Source organism: Myotis nattereri (genome assembly GCF_964212035.1).
Source record: "Myotis nattereri genome assembly, chromosome: 1".
In the NCBI taxonomy this organism is placed as follows: domain Eukaryota; kingdom Metazoa; phylum Chordata; class Mammalia; order Chiroptera; family Vespertilionidae; genus Myotis; species Myotis nattereri.
This window is the reverse complement of record NC_138075.1, coordinates 27,853,985-27,872,315: the sequence shown is the minus strand read 5'-3', so window position 1 is coordinate 27,872,315 and position 18,331 is coordinate 27,853,985. Positions and strand designations below refer to the sequence as shown.

General features: G+C 42.1%; 1 protein-coding gene across 3 annotated transcripts in view; it reads right to left on the bottom strand.

Annotated features, from left to right (window-relative positions):
• DCAF5 (DDB1 and CUL4 associated factor 5) overlaps positions 1 to 18,331 on the bottom strand; it is a 104,494-nt gene that overhangs the window by 25,137 nt on the left and 61,026 nt on the right. For all 3 annotated transcript variants that reach the window (XM_081110131.1, XM_081110129.1, XM_081110130.1), the window contains one exon: positions 5,334 to 5,400. In XM_081110131.1, the coding sequence (XP_080966257.1) occupies positions 5,334 to 5,400 (67 nt within the window). The remainder of the gene's footprint in view (positions 1 to 5,333; positions 5,401 to 18,331) is intronic.

Sequence of the window (18,331 nt, the reverse complement as noted above, 5' to 3'; positions counted from 1 at the left end):
TTGACCACGGCTATTTACTTATTTTTTTCAATGAGGAATTTTTAAGAAGATATGGAAACAAATATAAAAAGTATAGCTTAATGAAGTTCATAAGTTGAATACCCTTATAACCAACACCCAGTTCAAGAAATGGAATTTTTCTGGCTATTCATTCCGAGGCCCCTACATGCCTCATTGCAATTACAACCCCTTCATTCCTCCAGCCTATCTAAGCTAATCTAATAAAAGAGAAACATGCAAATTGACCATAGCTTTGCTACTCCCCAAACCATGTCCACCAGCCAATCAGAGCAACTATATGCAAATTAACCCAACCAAGATGGCGGCCGGCAGCCATGGAGCTGGAGCAAGCAGGAGGCTTGATTGCCCCGGCGATGGAGGAAGCCAAGCTTCCCGCCTGCCCTGGCCGGCTGTGGCCTCTGCTAAAGGCAACGAAGTTTCATTATAGAAGATAAATAAATCCCAGATACATGCTTCCAGCCAGCCTCCACTGGGAGCTTGGGTGGCTGGGGGCTGTGGAGAGCCTGCAAACAGCCATCAGCCCCTCACCCAGATTGGCCAGGCACCCCAACAGGACTCCCCACCCTGAAGGGGGTGTGGCCAGCCTGAAAACAGCCCTCAGCCACTCACCCAGGCTGGCCAGGCACCCCAGTGGGGACCCCCAACCTGAAGGGGCTGTGGCCAGCCTGCAAACAGCAATCAGCCCCTCACCCAGGCTGGCCACACCCTTAAGGGGTGAGGGTCCCTGCTGAGGGGCCTGACCAGCCTGCAAACAGCCCTCAGCCACTCACCCAGGCTGGCCAGGCACACCAGCAGGACACCCCCTCCCTGAAGGGGGTGTGGCCAACCTGAAAACGGCCCTCAGCCCCTCACCCAGGCTGGCCAGGCACTCTAGCGGGGACTCCCACCCTGACGGGGGTGTGGCCAGTCTGAAAATGGCCCTCATTCCCTCACCCAGGCTGGCCAGGTACCCCAGCGGGACCCCCACCCTGATCCGGGACACCCTTCAGGGCAAACCAGCCAGCCCCCACCCATGCACCAGGCATATAATAAAAGGGTAATATGCAAATTGACCCTAACAGCAGAATGACTTGGAATGACTGGTCACTATGACACACACTGACCACCAGGGGGCAGATGCTCAATGCAGGAGCTGCCCCCTCGTGGTCAGTGCGCTCCCACAGGGGGAGCTCTGCTCCATCACAAGCCAAGCTGACAGTTGCCAGCACAGCGGTGGTGGCGGGAGCCTCTTCCGCCTCCTCAGCAGTGCTAAGGATGTCCTACTGCATCTTAGGCCTGCTCCCCGCTGGCAAGTGGACATCCCCCGAGGGCTCCTGAGCTGCCAGAGGGATGTCTGACTGCCAGCTTAGGCCCATCCCCCGGGAAGTGGGCCTAAGCCAGCAGGTGGACATCCCCTGAGGGGTCCCAGACTGCGAGAGGGCACAGGCCGAGCTGATGGACACCCCCACGTGCACAAATTTTTGTGCACCAGGCCTCTAGTCCTATATAATAAAGAGGTAATATGCAAATTGACCATCACCCCAACACACAAGATGACCACCCCCATGTGGACACAAGATGGCTGCCACAAGATGGCTGGCAGGGGAGGGCAGTTGGGGGGACCAGGCTGGCAAGGGAGGGAAGTTAGGGGTGACCAGGCCTGCAAGGGGGGGCCAGTTGGGGGTGACCAGGCCTCCAGGGGAGGGCATTTAGGGGCAACCAGGCTGGCAAGGGAGGGCAGTTAGGGGTGACCGGGCCTGCAAGGGGGGGGGTGCAGTTGGGGGTGACCAGGCTGGCAGGGGAGGGCAGTTAGGGGCAATTGGGTTGGCAGGGGAGGGCAGTTGGGGGTGACCAGACTGGCAAGGGAGGGCAGTTAACGGTGACCAGGCTAGCAGGGGAGGGCAGTTGGGGGTGACCGGGCCTGCAGGGTAGGACAGTTATGGGCAACCAGGCCAGCAGGGGAGGGCAGTTAGGGGCCATCGGGCCGGCAGGGGAGCAGTTAGGCATCGATCAGGCTGGCAGGGGAGTGGTTAGGGGGTGATCAGGCTGGCAGGCAGAAGCGGTTAAGGGCAATCAGGCAGGCAGACAGGCGAGCGGTTGGGAGCCAGCAGTCCTGGATTGTGAGAGGATCCCAGATTGGAGAGGGTACAGGCTGGGCTCAGGGACACGCCCCCCTCTGCCCCGCCCCTCGTGCACAAATTTCGTGCTCCAGGCCTCTAGTTAAGTAATAATGGATAATAATGTAACCATTATTCTGACTTCTATATTAATCACTTCTCTGCAGTTAAAAATAATTTTATTTACCCAGGTGTGTATTCCTAAATACTTTAATTTTGCCTGTGGTTTTTTTGTCTCTTATGTTTCTTAACAACAGGTTTCTTCCTATCCATCCTTCTTTTCCCATTCAAATGTATTTGTTGAAGAACATGGGTCTGAGAATTTCTGACAGTTTGGATTTTGTGGGTTGTATCCTCACAATACAGTACAATATACTCCTCTGACCTCTATTATACTTCCTGCAAATCGAAAGGTGGATCCTGAGGTCTGTTCAGATTTGGGTGGTTTAATTTTGAAAGACCTTGGTAGTATTGTTCTTTCATCCAGAGGCTCATGTCTAATTGCCTTTCCTTTTGTAATGTTAAGTTGTTGTTGATGTTCAGTATTTAGATGTATTAATTCATTAAGGGCTGCTAAGTCATTATATTAAAATTCTATAATTTTTTAAAATGTCTGTTTTACCGACATTTTTGAATGATTATTTTCCCTATATATAGAATTCAGGTCATCTGGCTTTCATTCTTTAAGCACTTTATTACTGAGTTTCTTGAATCTAAGAATTGGTATATTTCATTTGTTTTGAAAAATTCTTTTAGCTATTATCTTCATACATTGTTTCTGCTCATTTTCTTTATCCTTCTGGAACATCAACTTCATATATATCAGATCATCTGTGTTCCACTTGTTTCTAATGCTCTCTGTTCTGCTCTTTCCATTCTCTTTTCTCATTGTCCTATGGTTTGGTTATCTTTTTGGGGGTGGGGGGTGGGGGTGGGAGCAGTTATCTTTTATTGATCTGTCTTCTATTCACCAAACCTGTCCTCTGGAGGTTAAACCCATCCAATAAATTCTTAATTTTAGACATTTCAGTTTTAGAATATCTATACGATTATTTTCCTAAATAGATTCCAATTTTGTTGAAGTTCTCCATTTTCTCATCCATTTTTGTCCATCTTTTCTCCTATTTTCTTTATGATGCCTATAATATAAAGTCACTGTCAGTTAATTTAAATATCTGCATAAAATTGTGGGTTGGCTTATATTTTTTTTCCTCTCTTGATTAGTAGCCACATTTTCTTGCCTCATAATTTTTTACTGTTTACTGAACATTGAGTATAAAAGAACCATAAGACTGTTATGGTGCCCTGGCCAGTGTGGCTCAGTTGGTTGGAGTATCATCCTACCTGTGCATCAGAAGGTTGCCGGTACGTGGAATCTGAAGTCTAACATGTTCTTTTTTAAATAAAAATATTACATCATTCCTTTTTCTTCCTTTAAATAATATTTACACTTTATCCCCTAAAGTTTCAACCTAATTTATTTTTATGAAAACTCTATCATAGTTTTACTAACAAAAATACAAATTAAAATATTTCTTTATTTACTGTGACTATAAGGTTCTAAGTGTTAAAATTTTTGTCTTGGATTCAAGTTACCATTACAATTATTACTGGAACACAAGTGATCAAAACAAATATGCTTTTAAAGGATTCCTTTAAACCAGCTGTGCCTATACAATCCTTGGAAAGTCCAGGTACCCATTTTTCCAGTTTTAATATTGGAATCCTAAATCCGCTATGAGGTTTCCACCAACCCAGAGATTACATAATCATCTACTCACAAAGTTAGCCCAACAGTGGGCCATATCCTAAGTCAGAAGAGAAATCAACAGGGAGAGGAAAATATTGCAATACTAGAAGCCCAGCACGTGAAATCGCGCAACCCGCCCACCTGCGCTGGTCATTGGTCATTACAGGCCTTTTATAATACAGACTATTGCTAATTCTTTCCCCTTTCTCTGTTTATACAAACATGAAAAAGATTCCAGAGAACATCCTGGGGAAAGAGGATTATCCACTTTCTATTTTGACATATTGATTTAATAATTAAAAGTTTTCAAGATCTAATAAAAGATACAATTAAGCCCAAAGCGTATTCATCAATCAATTTAGAACATATGGGGCCAGGAACACTGTTTTTGGTTCAGATAGATGCTGCTGTCCCTTCTGGTTCTGTTTCAAAGGTAAGCTGCTTTACTCATGCTTTCCAAATTCCAGAAGGGGAAATAGGCCTTTTGCAATATGTTTAGTAACTAGACCACAGCAACAAGAGTTATACCAAAGGTGGTCCTCAACAAGTTTTGAAAGGCAAATGTTTGTTAATTCAGCAACAGGCAAGCCAATAACTTCCTTAAATTAAGCACTAGATACACTGTGCAATATACACTGGGCATAGTCCTCTATAATTTTCCTAATGGCCATTTTCCATCCAGTTTGATGCCATGTATAACCCAGAACGGATGGCTACATTAAGCTGTCCTGAGAATAAAAAAATATATAAACTTTCTACCAGTAGGAAAAACCAGTGTAACAGGTAACTGCGCATGTAAGGTCACTATTATCAAGAATGAAGAATGATTCATGCTATTTGAAACCTCATCTGGCCTAGAACCCAATTTATGGAAAGCTGCAGTTTGTTGTTTTTTTCAGAATACATCTAGAACAAATGCAGAAATATTCCTCCTAATTTCTTTGCTGTCTGGCATCAGCCAAACCCCAGGGAATGTACTTGTCAGTCAACAAAGAAAATTTCACTTTAGTTAACATCACCAGGGAAGCCAAAGGAAAAAAAAGAGGCCTTAACAACTATTTGTAGAGTAATAAGCACAAACATGCAGATGAATAATAAAGGAAAAGCATGTAAAAACAAGGTAAAAATATTCTATCATGCTTTGTGAAATAGGAGAGAGACAAGGACATAAAGGAGGTCTATGAAGTCTAAAATTCTTAGGAGGAAAAAGATTTGAGCATCATTATATCAGATATGTATGAAGGTTATAGTTAAATCTGGCTTCTAATTTTTATTTTATAATTTCCTTTGGTCACTTTTCTGATAAACTTTTATTATGTTAAAAGAGAAATACCAAAAAAAAAAAAAAAAAAGAGAGAGAGAGAAATACCTCCTCTATAGCTACAGATCTGTCCTTTCAGGGCACAGCATGCCAAAAGTCAGTAGAACCAACATCAGCAGCAGGTTTATACTAGGGACATACTCACCTGCTTCTGGATCTGCAGGAATTCTCCACATGTACAGGTTGAAGTCATCAGAGCCTGAAAGGATATACTGTTGAAACAAAAAAAGTATTTATATATATATCAATTGACTGATAATCTATAATAATAAAAGTGTAATATGATAATTAGACCAGACGTCCTTCTGGATGAAGTGGTGGTGGGTGGGGGCCGAGGCAGAAGCCCGCAGCTGCTGCAGCGGGCAGGGGCCGTGGTGGTGGGGGCCAAACCCCTTGCACGAATTTCATGCATCAGGCCTCTAGTATATATCTATATTCATCTTCCTAAATACAGAAAGATTCTTTGAAAATAAACAAAACAAATGAAGATATATTCAAAAGATGTCACACAGCAAACACCCTCTTAAAAGTATTTGCAAATCAAAAAACTCTTTGGCTAAAACTCAGCAACAACCAACCAACCTGATTCAAAATGGGCAACGGTCTTGACCAGACATTTCTACAATGAAAAATATACAAATGGACAATAAACACATGATCACTAATCATTAGGGAAATAAATATCAATACCACAATGAGATACCACTTCACACACATTAGGATGGCTATTACCAAAAAATAAACAACAGAAAACAAATGTTGGCAAGGATGTAGAGAAATGGAACCCTTGTGCACTGCTGGTGGAAACATATAATGGTGCACCTACTGTGGAACATAGTATGGCAGTTCCTCAAAAAGTTAAACATGTAACTATCATATGACTCAGCAATTTCACTCCTAGGTGTGTGTGTGTGTGTGTAAATGAAAGCAGAGACTTGAGATATCTGTACACCAATGTTCACAGAAGAATGCTTACAATAGCCAAAAAGCGGAAACAACCCAAATGTCCATCAACGGATGAATGGATAGATAAAAATGTGATATATACATACAAAGGTATATTATTCAACCTCAAAAAAGGAGAGAAATTCTGACACATACTACAACATGGATGAATCTTGAAGACATGCTAAAGAAGCCACACAGAAAAGCAAATATTGTATGATTCAACTTATACGAGGTACCTAGTTAAATTCAGAGACAGAAAGAATGGTAGTTGCCAAGGGAGGAATGGGAAGCTATGTTTAATGGGTATGGACTTCAAGTTTGGAAAGAAGAAAAAATACTGAGATGGATAGTGTACAGTTCTGTGGCATTAAGTGCATTTACATGTGCACTTAATGCCACAGAACTGTACACTTAAAATGGTTATAATGGTAAGTCTTATGTTATGTATATTTTACCACAATTTTAAAAATGTTTAAATGCAGAAAAAAATTTAGAAGCTTTTATGCAAGGCCAAGCATCCTGAACTTCCCTGTTGTCAGCTGACATCTTTCAGCAGGAAGTCATTGCCAACCCAGCCACAAGTTAGTGCCAGGGGCATACACAATCCCCTTTTATGTGGCAGCTTCAAACAGTTTAATCTCAAAAATGGTGGGCCCACTGCAGAATAATATACACTTGCTAGATGTATTCTAATTAGGACTCAGAAAAGCACTAACAGCAACCAATGAGCAATTCTGGGAGCTTATTTATTTTCAAAGATTAACAAAAGAATTCTACTTTAAGTTGAGGTCAGCATTACTAACTGCCTTTTGGCCTCATCTCCTTATTTCCCTAGGGAGAAAAAGGCCTATAGTTTTATAAAGAAAATTTCTTAAAAATAACACTGAACAATTAAAAAAAGTCTAAGTCCAATATATATACAACTTCATGCCTAATGCAAATACTTTACTCAACACTTGAAAAATCAATTTACCAGTTTTCAAAATATTTGTAGGAACATGAGAAAGGAGACAAAGAAAAGCATGTTTAAAGATGACGAAAATGCTATCCACAGAGCACAGAGCACAGTGGGAAAAGAAATGGGTTCAGTTTCCTTGTATGGTCACTTTGTTCTATGGTCTGAATGTATCCCCCTCCAAATTCACATGATGAAATCTTAATACACAATATAATGGTATCAGGTGAGACCTTTGAGATGTGATTAGGTCATGATTAGCGCTCTTATAAAGGAGACCCAACATAGCTTCCTAGCCCCTTCTACCATGTGAGGATTCTGGGAGAAGTCAGCAGTCTGCAACCTGGGAGAGGACCTTCACCAGAACCCAACAAAGCTGGCATTCTGATCCTGGACTTTCAGCCTCCAGAACTGTGATAAAGAAATTACTATTGTTTATAATCCACCCAGTCTGTGGTATTTTGTTATAGTAGCCAGAACAGACTAAGATCTCTGAGGCTCAATTTAATTTTAAGATTCTATGATTACTCTGTGAAAGAATGATAGAAGACAGATCAGAGCTGAAAGTCCCTAAGCTGCCAGTCCATGGTTACTTGACAAATCACTACATAAATATGCTCAAGGCAAGAAAACTCAAAGACCAACCCTGTTATACTTCAATTAAAAAGTTTCCATGGGGGGGATGAGGACACATTTGTAATACCTTAACCAATAAAGAAAAAAAAGTTTCCTTAACAACAAAAAAACAAACCATTTGATTTTAAAAATGGGCAAAGGACTTGAATAGACATTTAAAAAGAAATATATAATGGCCATTTACAAATGGGCAATAAGCACATGAAAAGATGCTCAACATCACCAATCATTAGGGAAATGCATATTAAAACCACAATGAGGTACCAACTCACACTCATTAGGATGACTACTATCAAAAACAAATAAACAGCCAAAACCAGTTTGGCTCAGTGGATAGAGCGTCGGCCTGCGGACTGAAGGGTCCCAGGTTCGATTCCGGTCAAGGGCATGTACCTGGGTTGCGGGCACATCCCCAATGGGAGATGTGCAGGAGGCAGCTGATCGATGTTTCTCTCTCATCGATGTTTCTGACTCTCTGTCTCTCTCCCTTCCTCTCTGTAAAAGATCAATAAAAATATATTATAAAAAACAAAAAAAAAACACCAAATAAACAAACAAAACAAAACAGTTCCTCAAATAATTAAAAATGAAATTACCATCGATCCATTAATTTCACTTCTGGGTATATATCTGAAAGAATTGAATGAAGGATCTCTAAGAGATAGTTTTACACCTATGTTCATAGTAGCATTATGCACAATAGCCAAAGGTGGAAGCAACGCAAGTGCCCAACAGATGAATGGATAAACAAAATGTGGTCTATACATAAAATGGAATATTTTTCAGCCTTAAAAGGGAAGGAGCCCTAACCGGTTTGGCTCAGTGGATAGAGCGTCGGCCTGCGGACTGAAGGGTCCCAGGTTCGATTCCGGTCAAGGGCATATACCTTGGCTGCGGGCGCATCCCCAGTGGGTGGTGTGCAGGAGGCAGCTGATCGATGTTTCTCTCTCATCGATGTTTCTAACTCTCTATCCCTCTCCCCTTCCTCTCTGTAAAAAATCAATGAAATATATATAAAAAAAAAAATAAAAAAGGGAAGGAAATTCTGCCACATGCTACAACATGGATGAACCTTAAACATTATGCTAAGTGAAATAAAAGTCATAAAAAGACAAATACTGTATGAGTCCACTTATGAGGTTCCTAGAGTAGTCAGTCAAATTCATAGAGGCAGACAGTAGAATGGTGGTTGCCAACGGCTAGGGGTGGAAGGAGGGGGGTTGGTGTTTATGAGTACAGAGTTTCAGTTTTGCAAGATGAAAAACATCTGGAGATGGATGGCAGTGATCGTCATCCAACAATGTAAATGTACTTAATACTACAAAACTGAATACTTAAGAAATATTTCCTCATTGCTCTGATTTCAGGGTCCATCCAGTAGCTCCCTGCAGTTTATGACACTATACTAGTTGAAGTTAGAAAGTTGGAATTCAGAAGCTCAAAGGCGTTCCTCTCATAGCAAAACCACCTACTAGTTGGGAGGAAAGATTCGTTCTAACTAACCAAGCACTTATATATCTTTGGTGCTTACAAAGATATAAAAGTAATACCTGGGTTCCCAAGGAGCTTAAATCAAGTAGAAAATTTATATGTAGGCACATAAGTACCATGCCATGAAGTAGAAATCACTAGAGAAAACATGTGCCTGGTGATTCACAAAAGAGGCAAGGCAAGATAGATGAGCACTGAGCCAGTTCAGGTAAAGATGTGGGTAAAAGAGAGAACCGAAGGAACAAAGATAAAGGAATGGTGCCCAGGTAGATTACTGTTTTAACAGGAACAGAAAGTATGGCATAGGTCACTCCTTGATGCTTATCTCTCTCAGGCCTTACTGCTCTGTATACTCCACTGGATCTCCAACTGGCAGGATCCACATCCCTTTACCAAGGTTTCTCCAAAGCCTAGGAGGCTGCAGCCAGACTGCTCTAGGGAATGAACATTCCTTGGGAGCATGCTCAACCAATGACTGAATATCCAACCAATATCCCAACTGCCTTATCCTCAGGTGGAATAACTCTGAAGTGCATTTTCTATACCCTTTCCCCTCAAGATCAACTCCAATTGCCCACAGTTGTAGTTGGCTCACTAAATCACCCTTTCTTTCCCTATCTCACTTCTCCTTTCTTCTACTATTTCCTGCATTTCCAAATAAACTACTTGCACCTGAAACTTTAACCCAAATTAAGACACATAGGCAGGGCGCGGGAAAAACAGAACACAAAAGAACTGTCCACTGCCATAACCGGTTTGGCTTCAGTGGATAGAGCATCGGCCTGTGGACTGAAAGGTCTCAGGTTCGATTCCGGTCAAGGGCATGTACCTTGGTTGCGGGCACATCTCCAGTAGGGGGTGTGCAGGAGGCAGCTGATCAGATGTTTCTCTCTCATTGATGTTTCTAACTCTCTATCCCTCTCCCTTCCTCTCTGTAAAAAATTAATTCAATATATTAAAAAAAGAAATGTCCACTAATAATTTATATACAGGCTGGGGCAAAAGTAGGTTTACAGTTCATATGGAAAGTAATACAATAATTAATAAATACAAGAATAAACTCTGTGGCTTGGCCAGTGTGGCTCAGTGGTTGAACATAGACCTATGAACCAGAAAGTCATAGCTCAATTCCTGGTCAGGGCATATGCCTGGGTTGCAGGTTCAATCCCCACTATGGGGCATGCAGGAGGCAGCCGATCAATAATGCTCTTATTACTGATGTTTCTATCTCTCACCCTCTCCGAAATTAATAAATTTAAAAAAATATTTAAAAAAAGAATAAACTTTTGCATACTCACAACTGTAAACCTACTTTTGCCTATCTTGTGTGTGTGTGTATATATATATATATATATATATAGCATTTATTATTCAACATCTCATCATTTCATGCTCTATATTTCAAAGAAGCTATAAAACTTCATATAGAATTCCTACTACCCTGTCTCCCCAAACTAAACAAACAAAAAATATTAAACAAGAGTGAGCCTAGGGTGGGCTTTTCAGAGGTTTACTATTTCATTGTGAAGAACCAGCACTTTCCTATTCAGCTGTTCACCAGGGAAAGCCATGAAAAGGTAAAAGGGGACTGACTCCCAGAGGGAACGCTGACTCAGAAGACTGCCTTATAAGGAAGAAAACTCCCACAGAGTTAAGGCCTGTTGGAGTTAAAATGACGGCTCCTAAAATACGTAGAAAATGCATACAATGTCCAGGCTTCCTCTCAGGGATAAATAAGGGCAACTCCTGACCCTCTCTTCCTCTTGGAACCACCACAAGGGAACAGCTCGGGATGATTTCCAAGGAGGGTGTCTTGACCTACTGCTGTCTAGTCAGACGATTTAAGTGTTCATACACACTGGAATCACAAACCTCTCCCAAGGAATTCATTTATGGCATTTCACGGTTATCTGCCGGGCCCTTTCCAGCATTCAAAGTTGGCTGCCTAGGACACTGCTGACTCTGAGATTGAAATAAAAATGAGTCCAGCCCTCTATTCATTCAGTGGTTCTCAACCTTCCTAATGCCGCGACCCTTTAATACAGTTCCTCATGTTGCGGTGACCCCCCAACCATAAAATTATTTTCGTTGCTACTTCATAACTGTAATTTTGCTACTGTTATGAATCATAATGTAAATATCTGATATGCAGGATGTATTTTCAGGGGTCGAGATCCACAGGTTGAGAACCGTTGCACACATATTTATTAAATGTCAACTACAGGTTGGACACTGTTCCAGGAAAAGAAATACAGGCTTAAAAAAAAAAAGACCCTGCCCCTACCCTCATGAAGCTTAACCTACATTTTATTGGTTGGGAAGAGGGAAAGAATCATATACGTATACTAGAGGCCCGGTGCACAAAATTCGTGCACTTGGGTGGGGGGGTTCCCTCAGCCAGGCCTGTGCCCTCTTGCAGTCCGGGAGCCCTTGGGGAATGTCCAACTGCTGGCTTAGGCCCGGGGAGCAAGCCTAAGCCAGCAGGCGGACATTCTTAGCACTGCCACAGAGGTGGGAGAGGCTCCCGCCATCACCGCTAAGCTTGCCAGCCATGAGCCCAGCTTCTGGCTGAGTGGCGCTCCCCCGGTGGGAGCGCACTGACCACCAGGGGGCAGCTCCTGCGTTGAGCATCTACCCCCTGGTGGTCAGTGTGCGTCATAGTGACCGGTCATTCCATTGTTCAGTCAATTTGCATATTAGCCTTTCATTATATAGGATAATGTGAGTGGAGTGGGTAGAAGAAAAATAAATAAAAAAGAACATGGATATATAATGTATCCAGTGGTGGTAAGTAGTTTAGAGAAAAATTAAATAGCAGGTTAGGGCATATAGGGAGTGCCGGGGTGGTTAGTTTCCATTTTCTATAGGGTGGTCACAGACTGTCGCTCCGATAAAATGGCATTTTGAGCAGAACCCTGAAGGAAATGAGGGAGCAAGTTATTGGATATGTGGGAGATGAATATTCCAGGAAAGGGGACAGAGTTCTGGGCTATTTTAAAACATAAGGTAACCAAAAGAACTCTTGTCCTCCCTCCTTCCCTTCCTTCTTTTTAAAGCTTTGTGGAAATAAAGATTATTTCAACACATCGTATGTGGGAAACGTATTTATACGTTTTACGTTGACTGGTAGTAGAGCGCAGGACACGTATTGGTATGTTTTTAATAGACTAGTGGTAGAATGTGGGTAACATATAAATACGTTTATTTTTATACTTTTTATTGCTGTAAAGGGATGCTAACATGCAGACATACAAATTCCAAAGGACAAAATTTGGGTCTCTAACACATACAATGGTGAATTATGTATGTACTTCCAGGTATAACGGTAATCTATTCAACTGCGTAGAGTCATCCCTTTACACAATTCTCTGCCTCGCCACGCATCCAGTGCAATTCTAAGAAAAATAATTCAGTATACATTTTATAGTAAATCACAGAAAGTTTCAGTGAAAAAAAATATGTAAAACTAAAGTTATCGTAATTTTACTGAACACTGCCATTTGCTCAAAAATTTAGCAAAAATGGCCCGCGCCACCTGTTAGCGCGCGATAAAAACTACCCGCAAACAATGTGTCAAGTGGGCTGAGTGCAGAGATACATTTAACATCATCAGACCAGTTGGAATGATTCCTCTCTTCTAAAGCCTCCAACTGCGGTCCTGCAAATGGTTAGTGCTCAAGCCTACAACCCAGGTACATGCCCTTGATTAGAATCAAATCCGAGACCCTTCAGTCCCTGGGCTGATGCTCTAACTACTGAGCAAAACCAACGAGGGCCGCATTGCAAGTCTTGATCAGCCATCTCACAAATATTTAAACATTTGCTGTCAGGAGCAAGAAAACAAAGACCAAATAGTGTCAACACCGATCACTATCAAAAGAAATTCAAACTATATGTGCTAAGCCACACCCCAGCTGTGTGCATTTGTTTACTTGCGGTGACTGGTGAATGCATGCATTTACTAGACCTATTCAGTATAAATTTAAAATTACAGTAATACATATAGAAAACTTTTCTGTGAAATTACATACTTAATTTTAATTACACAAACATGTCTACATAAGTAAAAACAGGTAAACCTTTTAAAAACTATTTTTACTAGAGGCCTGGTGCATGAATTCATGCACCAGTGGGGTCCCTCAGCCTGGCCTGCAGGATAGGACCGAAACTGGCTCTCCAACATCCCCTGAAGGGTCCCGGATTGCGAGAGGGCACTGGCCAGGCCAAGGGACCCCACCAGTGCATGATCAAGGCTGGAGAGGGACGCAAGAGGTTGGCCAGCCGGGGAAAGACCATGGGAGGGCTCCAGGGTGTGGTCCAGCCCGTCTTGCTCAGACTCGATCAGCAGGACCCCAGCAGCAAGCTAACCTACTGGTCGGAGCGTCTGCCCCCTGGTAGTCAGTGCACATCATAACGAGCAGTTGAGCGGCTTTGGAATATCATTACCATATTACGCTTTGATTGGTTGAACAGCCAACCGGACACCTAGCATATTAGGCTTTTATTATATAGGATTGATTTCAGAGAGGAAGGGAGAGAGAGATAGAGATAGAAACATCAATGATGAGAGAGAATCATTGATCGGCTGCCACCTGCACGCCCCCCCACTGGGGACCGAGCCCGCAAACCTGGCACGTGACCTTGACCAGAATTGACCTGGGACCCCTCAGTCCACAGGCCAACGCTCTATCCACTGAGCCAAACCAGCTATGGCTAAACTAACTCATTTGTCAAATTTTTAACATATGCATTTGGAAAATCTACAGTGGACTTTTAGCTTTAACACCCTCTCACCCAAATTAGTCCATTATATCACAGTTCTACTCTGTTAACTTGTTCAAGCATAGAGGCAGAGAAACAACTGCTCCTCTCAATTTCAAGAAGGAACCACCACCATAAAAAGAAAAGTTTGCCGTATTAGCGCTCTGTCTCATTTGCCCACATGTCCTCTGTCAATCCACTAATCATTATAGAAAACAATCACTCATGTAATGCTCCCTACTCTCCCGTAGACTGCTGTAATGTCTAGCACTCTCCAGGAACTCTGGCCCTTTCTTCAGCTCTTAACAGTCTTGAATTACATATGTTCTTAAGAAAGACCTTTAATAGATGAATACCCAGAGAAGCCCATGCCTCTAAATATATAGATCACTTTTGTAGAGTCACTGAAGTCACAGAAATTTTTAACAACTTGAAGGTTCAAAAAAGGATCTAAACGTAGCCATAGCAAAACTGCTTACTAAATAGAAGCTTACTGGGAAAAAGTATGTATTAGTAGCCAATTTTATTCTAATTGAGTTTAGAAATATGGATATATAATCCTTCCCACCCCCACCCAAAATCCACATTAAAAAGAGGAAAAAGTGTCCTGGCGTGGTGGCTGAGTTGGTTGGACTGTCGTACAGTATGCCAAAAGGTTGCAGGTTCAATTCACCGTCAGGGCACATACCTAGGTTGCAGGTTCCATCTCAGGTCGGAGTGTTTATGGGAGGCAACCAATAGATGTTTCTTTCTCACATCAATGTTTCTCTCTCTCCCCTCCACTCTCTAAACATATCTTTGCATAAGGATTTTAAAAAAAGAGGGGAAAGTTTTAGAAGGCAGGAGGGACAGGCCACCTATCTAATAATAATACAGAATATGTTTTAACAGGCCCTTCAATGTTTCTCTCTCTCTCTCTCTCTCTCTCTCTCTCTCTCTCTCTCTCTCTCAGTATATGTGTATGCATAACTATGTGTGTATGTGTTTGCATAGATTTGATATTCTCCAACATCTGCTGATGGAAAAGGAAACATATCAATCAGTTACTATTCACTGAGTACTGATCAACTTACCCAGTTCTCCCCAAGGCTCCTTCCACAGTAACTGATTAATTATTTTCCAGTATATGACATGCTTTTCAAATTAATAGTACTGACTAGGATAGAGAAACCAGATGGCTCTCTAGCCCAGATCAGTAACAGCAGAGAAATTGCAATTTAACATTTAAATCAAGCACAGCTCTTATTTCTCCCTGACCTTTTGTCGGGGGGGGGGGGGGGGGGGATATGATTGAACAATTTCGTGATGTGCTCTCTAGAAGACTATTTCCAGAAAAAGTTTGCCAATATGCCTTTAATCATATCATTTATACCCAGTGCCTGCCACAAACACCATCCAAAATAATCAGGGAAATTTTTCTTTGAAAATGGCCAAAGCCATAGATTTATTGTATTTGCGGTTGGAAAAAATAGAATTCCACTGGCTCCCAATAAAAGCACACAAATATGCATACCCATAAGATTAACACTACTTTTGCATATGAAGTTACGTGATTCTTGCTTCTTTGGATCATTTGCCATTTCAGTTCCATTAGGCTCCTGGAATTATTTGATTTATTAAAATAACTGAGCTGTATGGGTTCTGAGTAGGAAAAATTCTATTAATAACGAAATGCTCCATAAAGACAGACAATAATAGTCAAATAATCAGTAAGGGAAAAAATTTTGAAAATATTCTAAATCTCCAACAGCTGCTTGTAACAAGGTAGCCTGCATTACTTAAAAATGAATCTTTATTTGGCAAAACTCTTTTGGAAACCTGGGCAAGATGAGGGGCTGTCAACCAAAAGGCCTTCAGCAATATCTGCTCTGTGGGCCTCAGTTGTTATATGTGGGGCCTGGGAAGTGGGGAGATGACATCACTCCTTTCAGTCTTCATATGAGTATTTATACTTTTCATTCAAGCACAGGTTTCACCATTCAGAGGAAGGAATATTATTTTCCTTTTTTTAAGACACCCCAAAAAAGGGAAGAGCGACTGAAAGTAAACTCTCTAAGGAGGATGGGGAAAGTAGAGCAGGAAAGGTTATATTCTGTTCCCGCCATTAATATCTACCAGGGAGTTTTTAGTAAAGCCCAGGCTTCTGGCCAGGAACCATAAATTAGAGAACTGTCATGTTGTATCACCAGATCTTATCAATTTCGTTTGTTCCTAAGAAGAAATCAGGTGCCTAGTGTTCCTTTTCAGCTGGATAATTATAAACCAGACCACATCAAGCAGGCCTGCATACACTCCAAAACGTTTTAAGCTTTCTAAATTCTAAAACTGCATCAGCAAATGAACTAAAAGATTATATAATCCATGGGTAAAATCTTAATCCAGGATTGCTAATACCCAAAACCCCTATTTCAAGAAATTCCATAAACTCCTTAACATTATATGCAAAACTATGTGTACATGTACATTTTTCTGAAATGAATGTTCATAGCTTTCAGAATTTCAGAGGGGCTCAGGATTCAAAAAGAGTTATAAATGGTTGACTTAATAAAGAGGTTATTTTCATGCTATTTTACCTCTATAAAATATCCTTAAATATTCACCTAAATAACATATACAAGGTATTCCTCTGCCACAACATTCTGTATTCAGCTTTTCTTCATCAGCCACGGAAGAGGCTATCACCATTTAATCTGTACAACACAGGTGGTAGCATGCCTATAGAGAAGAGGATATAATCACAGGCAAGAGACTGAGTCTAGTCCTGTTTCTACTATCGATTAGATCTGCCATTTCAAACTACTCTAGGCCTCAGTTTCATATGAAGATAAAACCTATCCAACCAAACCCAAAGGTCACTGGGAAGATTATATAAAAGAAACTGCTTTAGAAGCTAAAGGGCTAAAAACATATAAAAGAAAGGCAAAGAGAAGAAATTAGCCTAAAGCCATAAAGCAAGTCATAGGACGGAACCCAAGAGTTGAATCCCTCCCTATAAAAAGTGTGCCTTTATTTCAGAGGAAGAACCTGTGGGTTGCCAGGCCCCCAAGTGAGAGTAATCAGGACTGCATGGAATTATACAAAAAGTAAAGTTGTAACTTTATAAGGTGCTTCACTGGCCTGGAGCGTACTAACTGGTGAATTCCTGCACCTCTGCTATACCCATATAATGTCAACACAGAAAGGTTGAGTGGTGATGTAATGTCTGAGGCCAGGCCATGTATTCAAGGCCATTTTTTCACAGGGTACAAGTCAGCTCTTTTCTCCAGGGAATGAGGTAAAATGATTTAATTATCAAGATTTCAGAGGCCTTGACATCAAGTTCAAAAGAAAGACCTGTGTAAAAGCAATTCAAGTGCTCAGACCCTTCTGTGCTCAACTATTTCAAGAAAATTGTATTATACTTTTCCATTCCTCTTTCAACGAGATGTAGGGGCAGACATTAGATGAGCCCAAAGCCAGGCATTAGTTGAAACTAAAGCAAGATTTTAAAATTACCACTGTCCATTTCCAGGCAACATATACCTGTTAGCCTGAAAGACTTACTTCCCAGAAGCCTGAGCTGCTCTGCTGAATTCTTACAATGTAGGACAAGAGCCATTTAAGAAATTGTTAAAGAAAAGGAACAGGAGAAACCAAGATGGCGACATAGGTAAACACCGGAGTTTGCTGCCTCGAACAACCACTTCAAAAATACAACTAAAAGACTGAACGGACATCACCCCAGAACCACAGGAAAGCTGGCTGAGGGGAAATTCTTCAACTAGAAGGAAAGAGAACAGCATACCGAGACTCAGAGGAGGCGCAGTGCGGAAAATACAAAGGTGCGGAGGTCGAACGGAGCAGGCTGGTGGCTGAGGGCGCGGTAGTCGTTTTCAATAGGGAGGGAGGCTCAGGCCCTGAGCTCCAGTTCTGGGCGAGTCTCTAGGGACCCGGACTCAGACGGGAGAAGCTGGACTGTCTGGCATCGGTTGGAACGCGAGGGCAGCTTTCTCTCCGAGGTTTGCAGCGGTTGCTGGGACTCTGAGAGGCAGAGCCTCTGGGGACGGGACTGAGAGCAGCCATAACTGCTCCCTCTGCCCGCCCTGTTTGATGCCGTGTGACCCGCCCCGCCCAAGCCCTGCGCAGAGCCATTTGCCAGATAGCCTCAGGCAAACGCTAGATTAGCACCTCCCAGGAGGACAGAAGTTTTCCCACTGCAGACACAGCTGATTCTCACAGCCAGTTGGCCTGGAGGTCAAATCCCCCTAGTATTAACTACAACAATCACGGCTTAACTACAACAAGACTGCGCACAAAGACCACTAGGGGGTGCACCAAGAAAGCATAAAAAAAATGCAGAGACAAAGAAACAG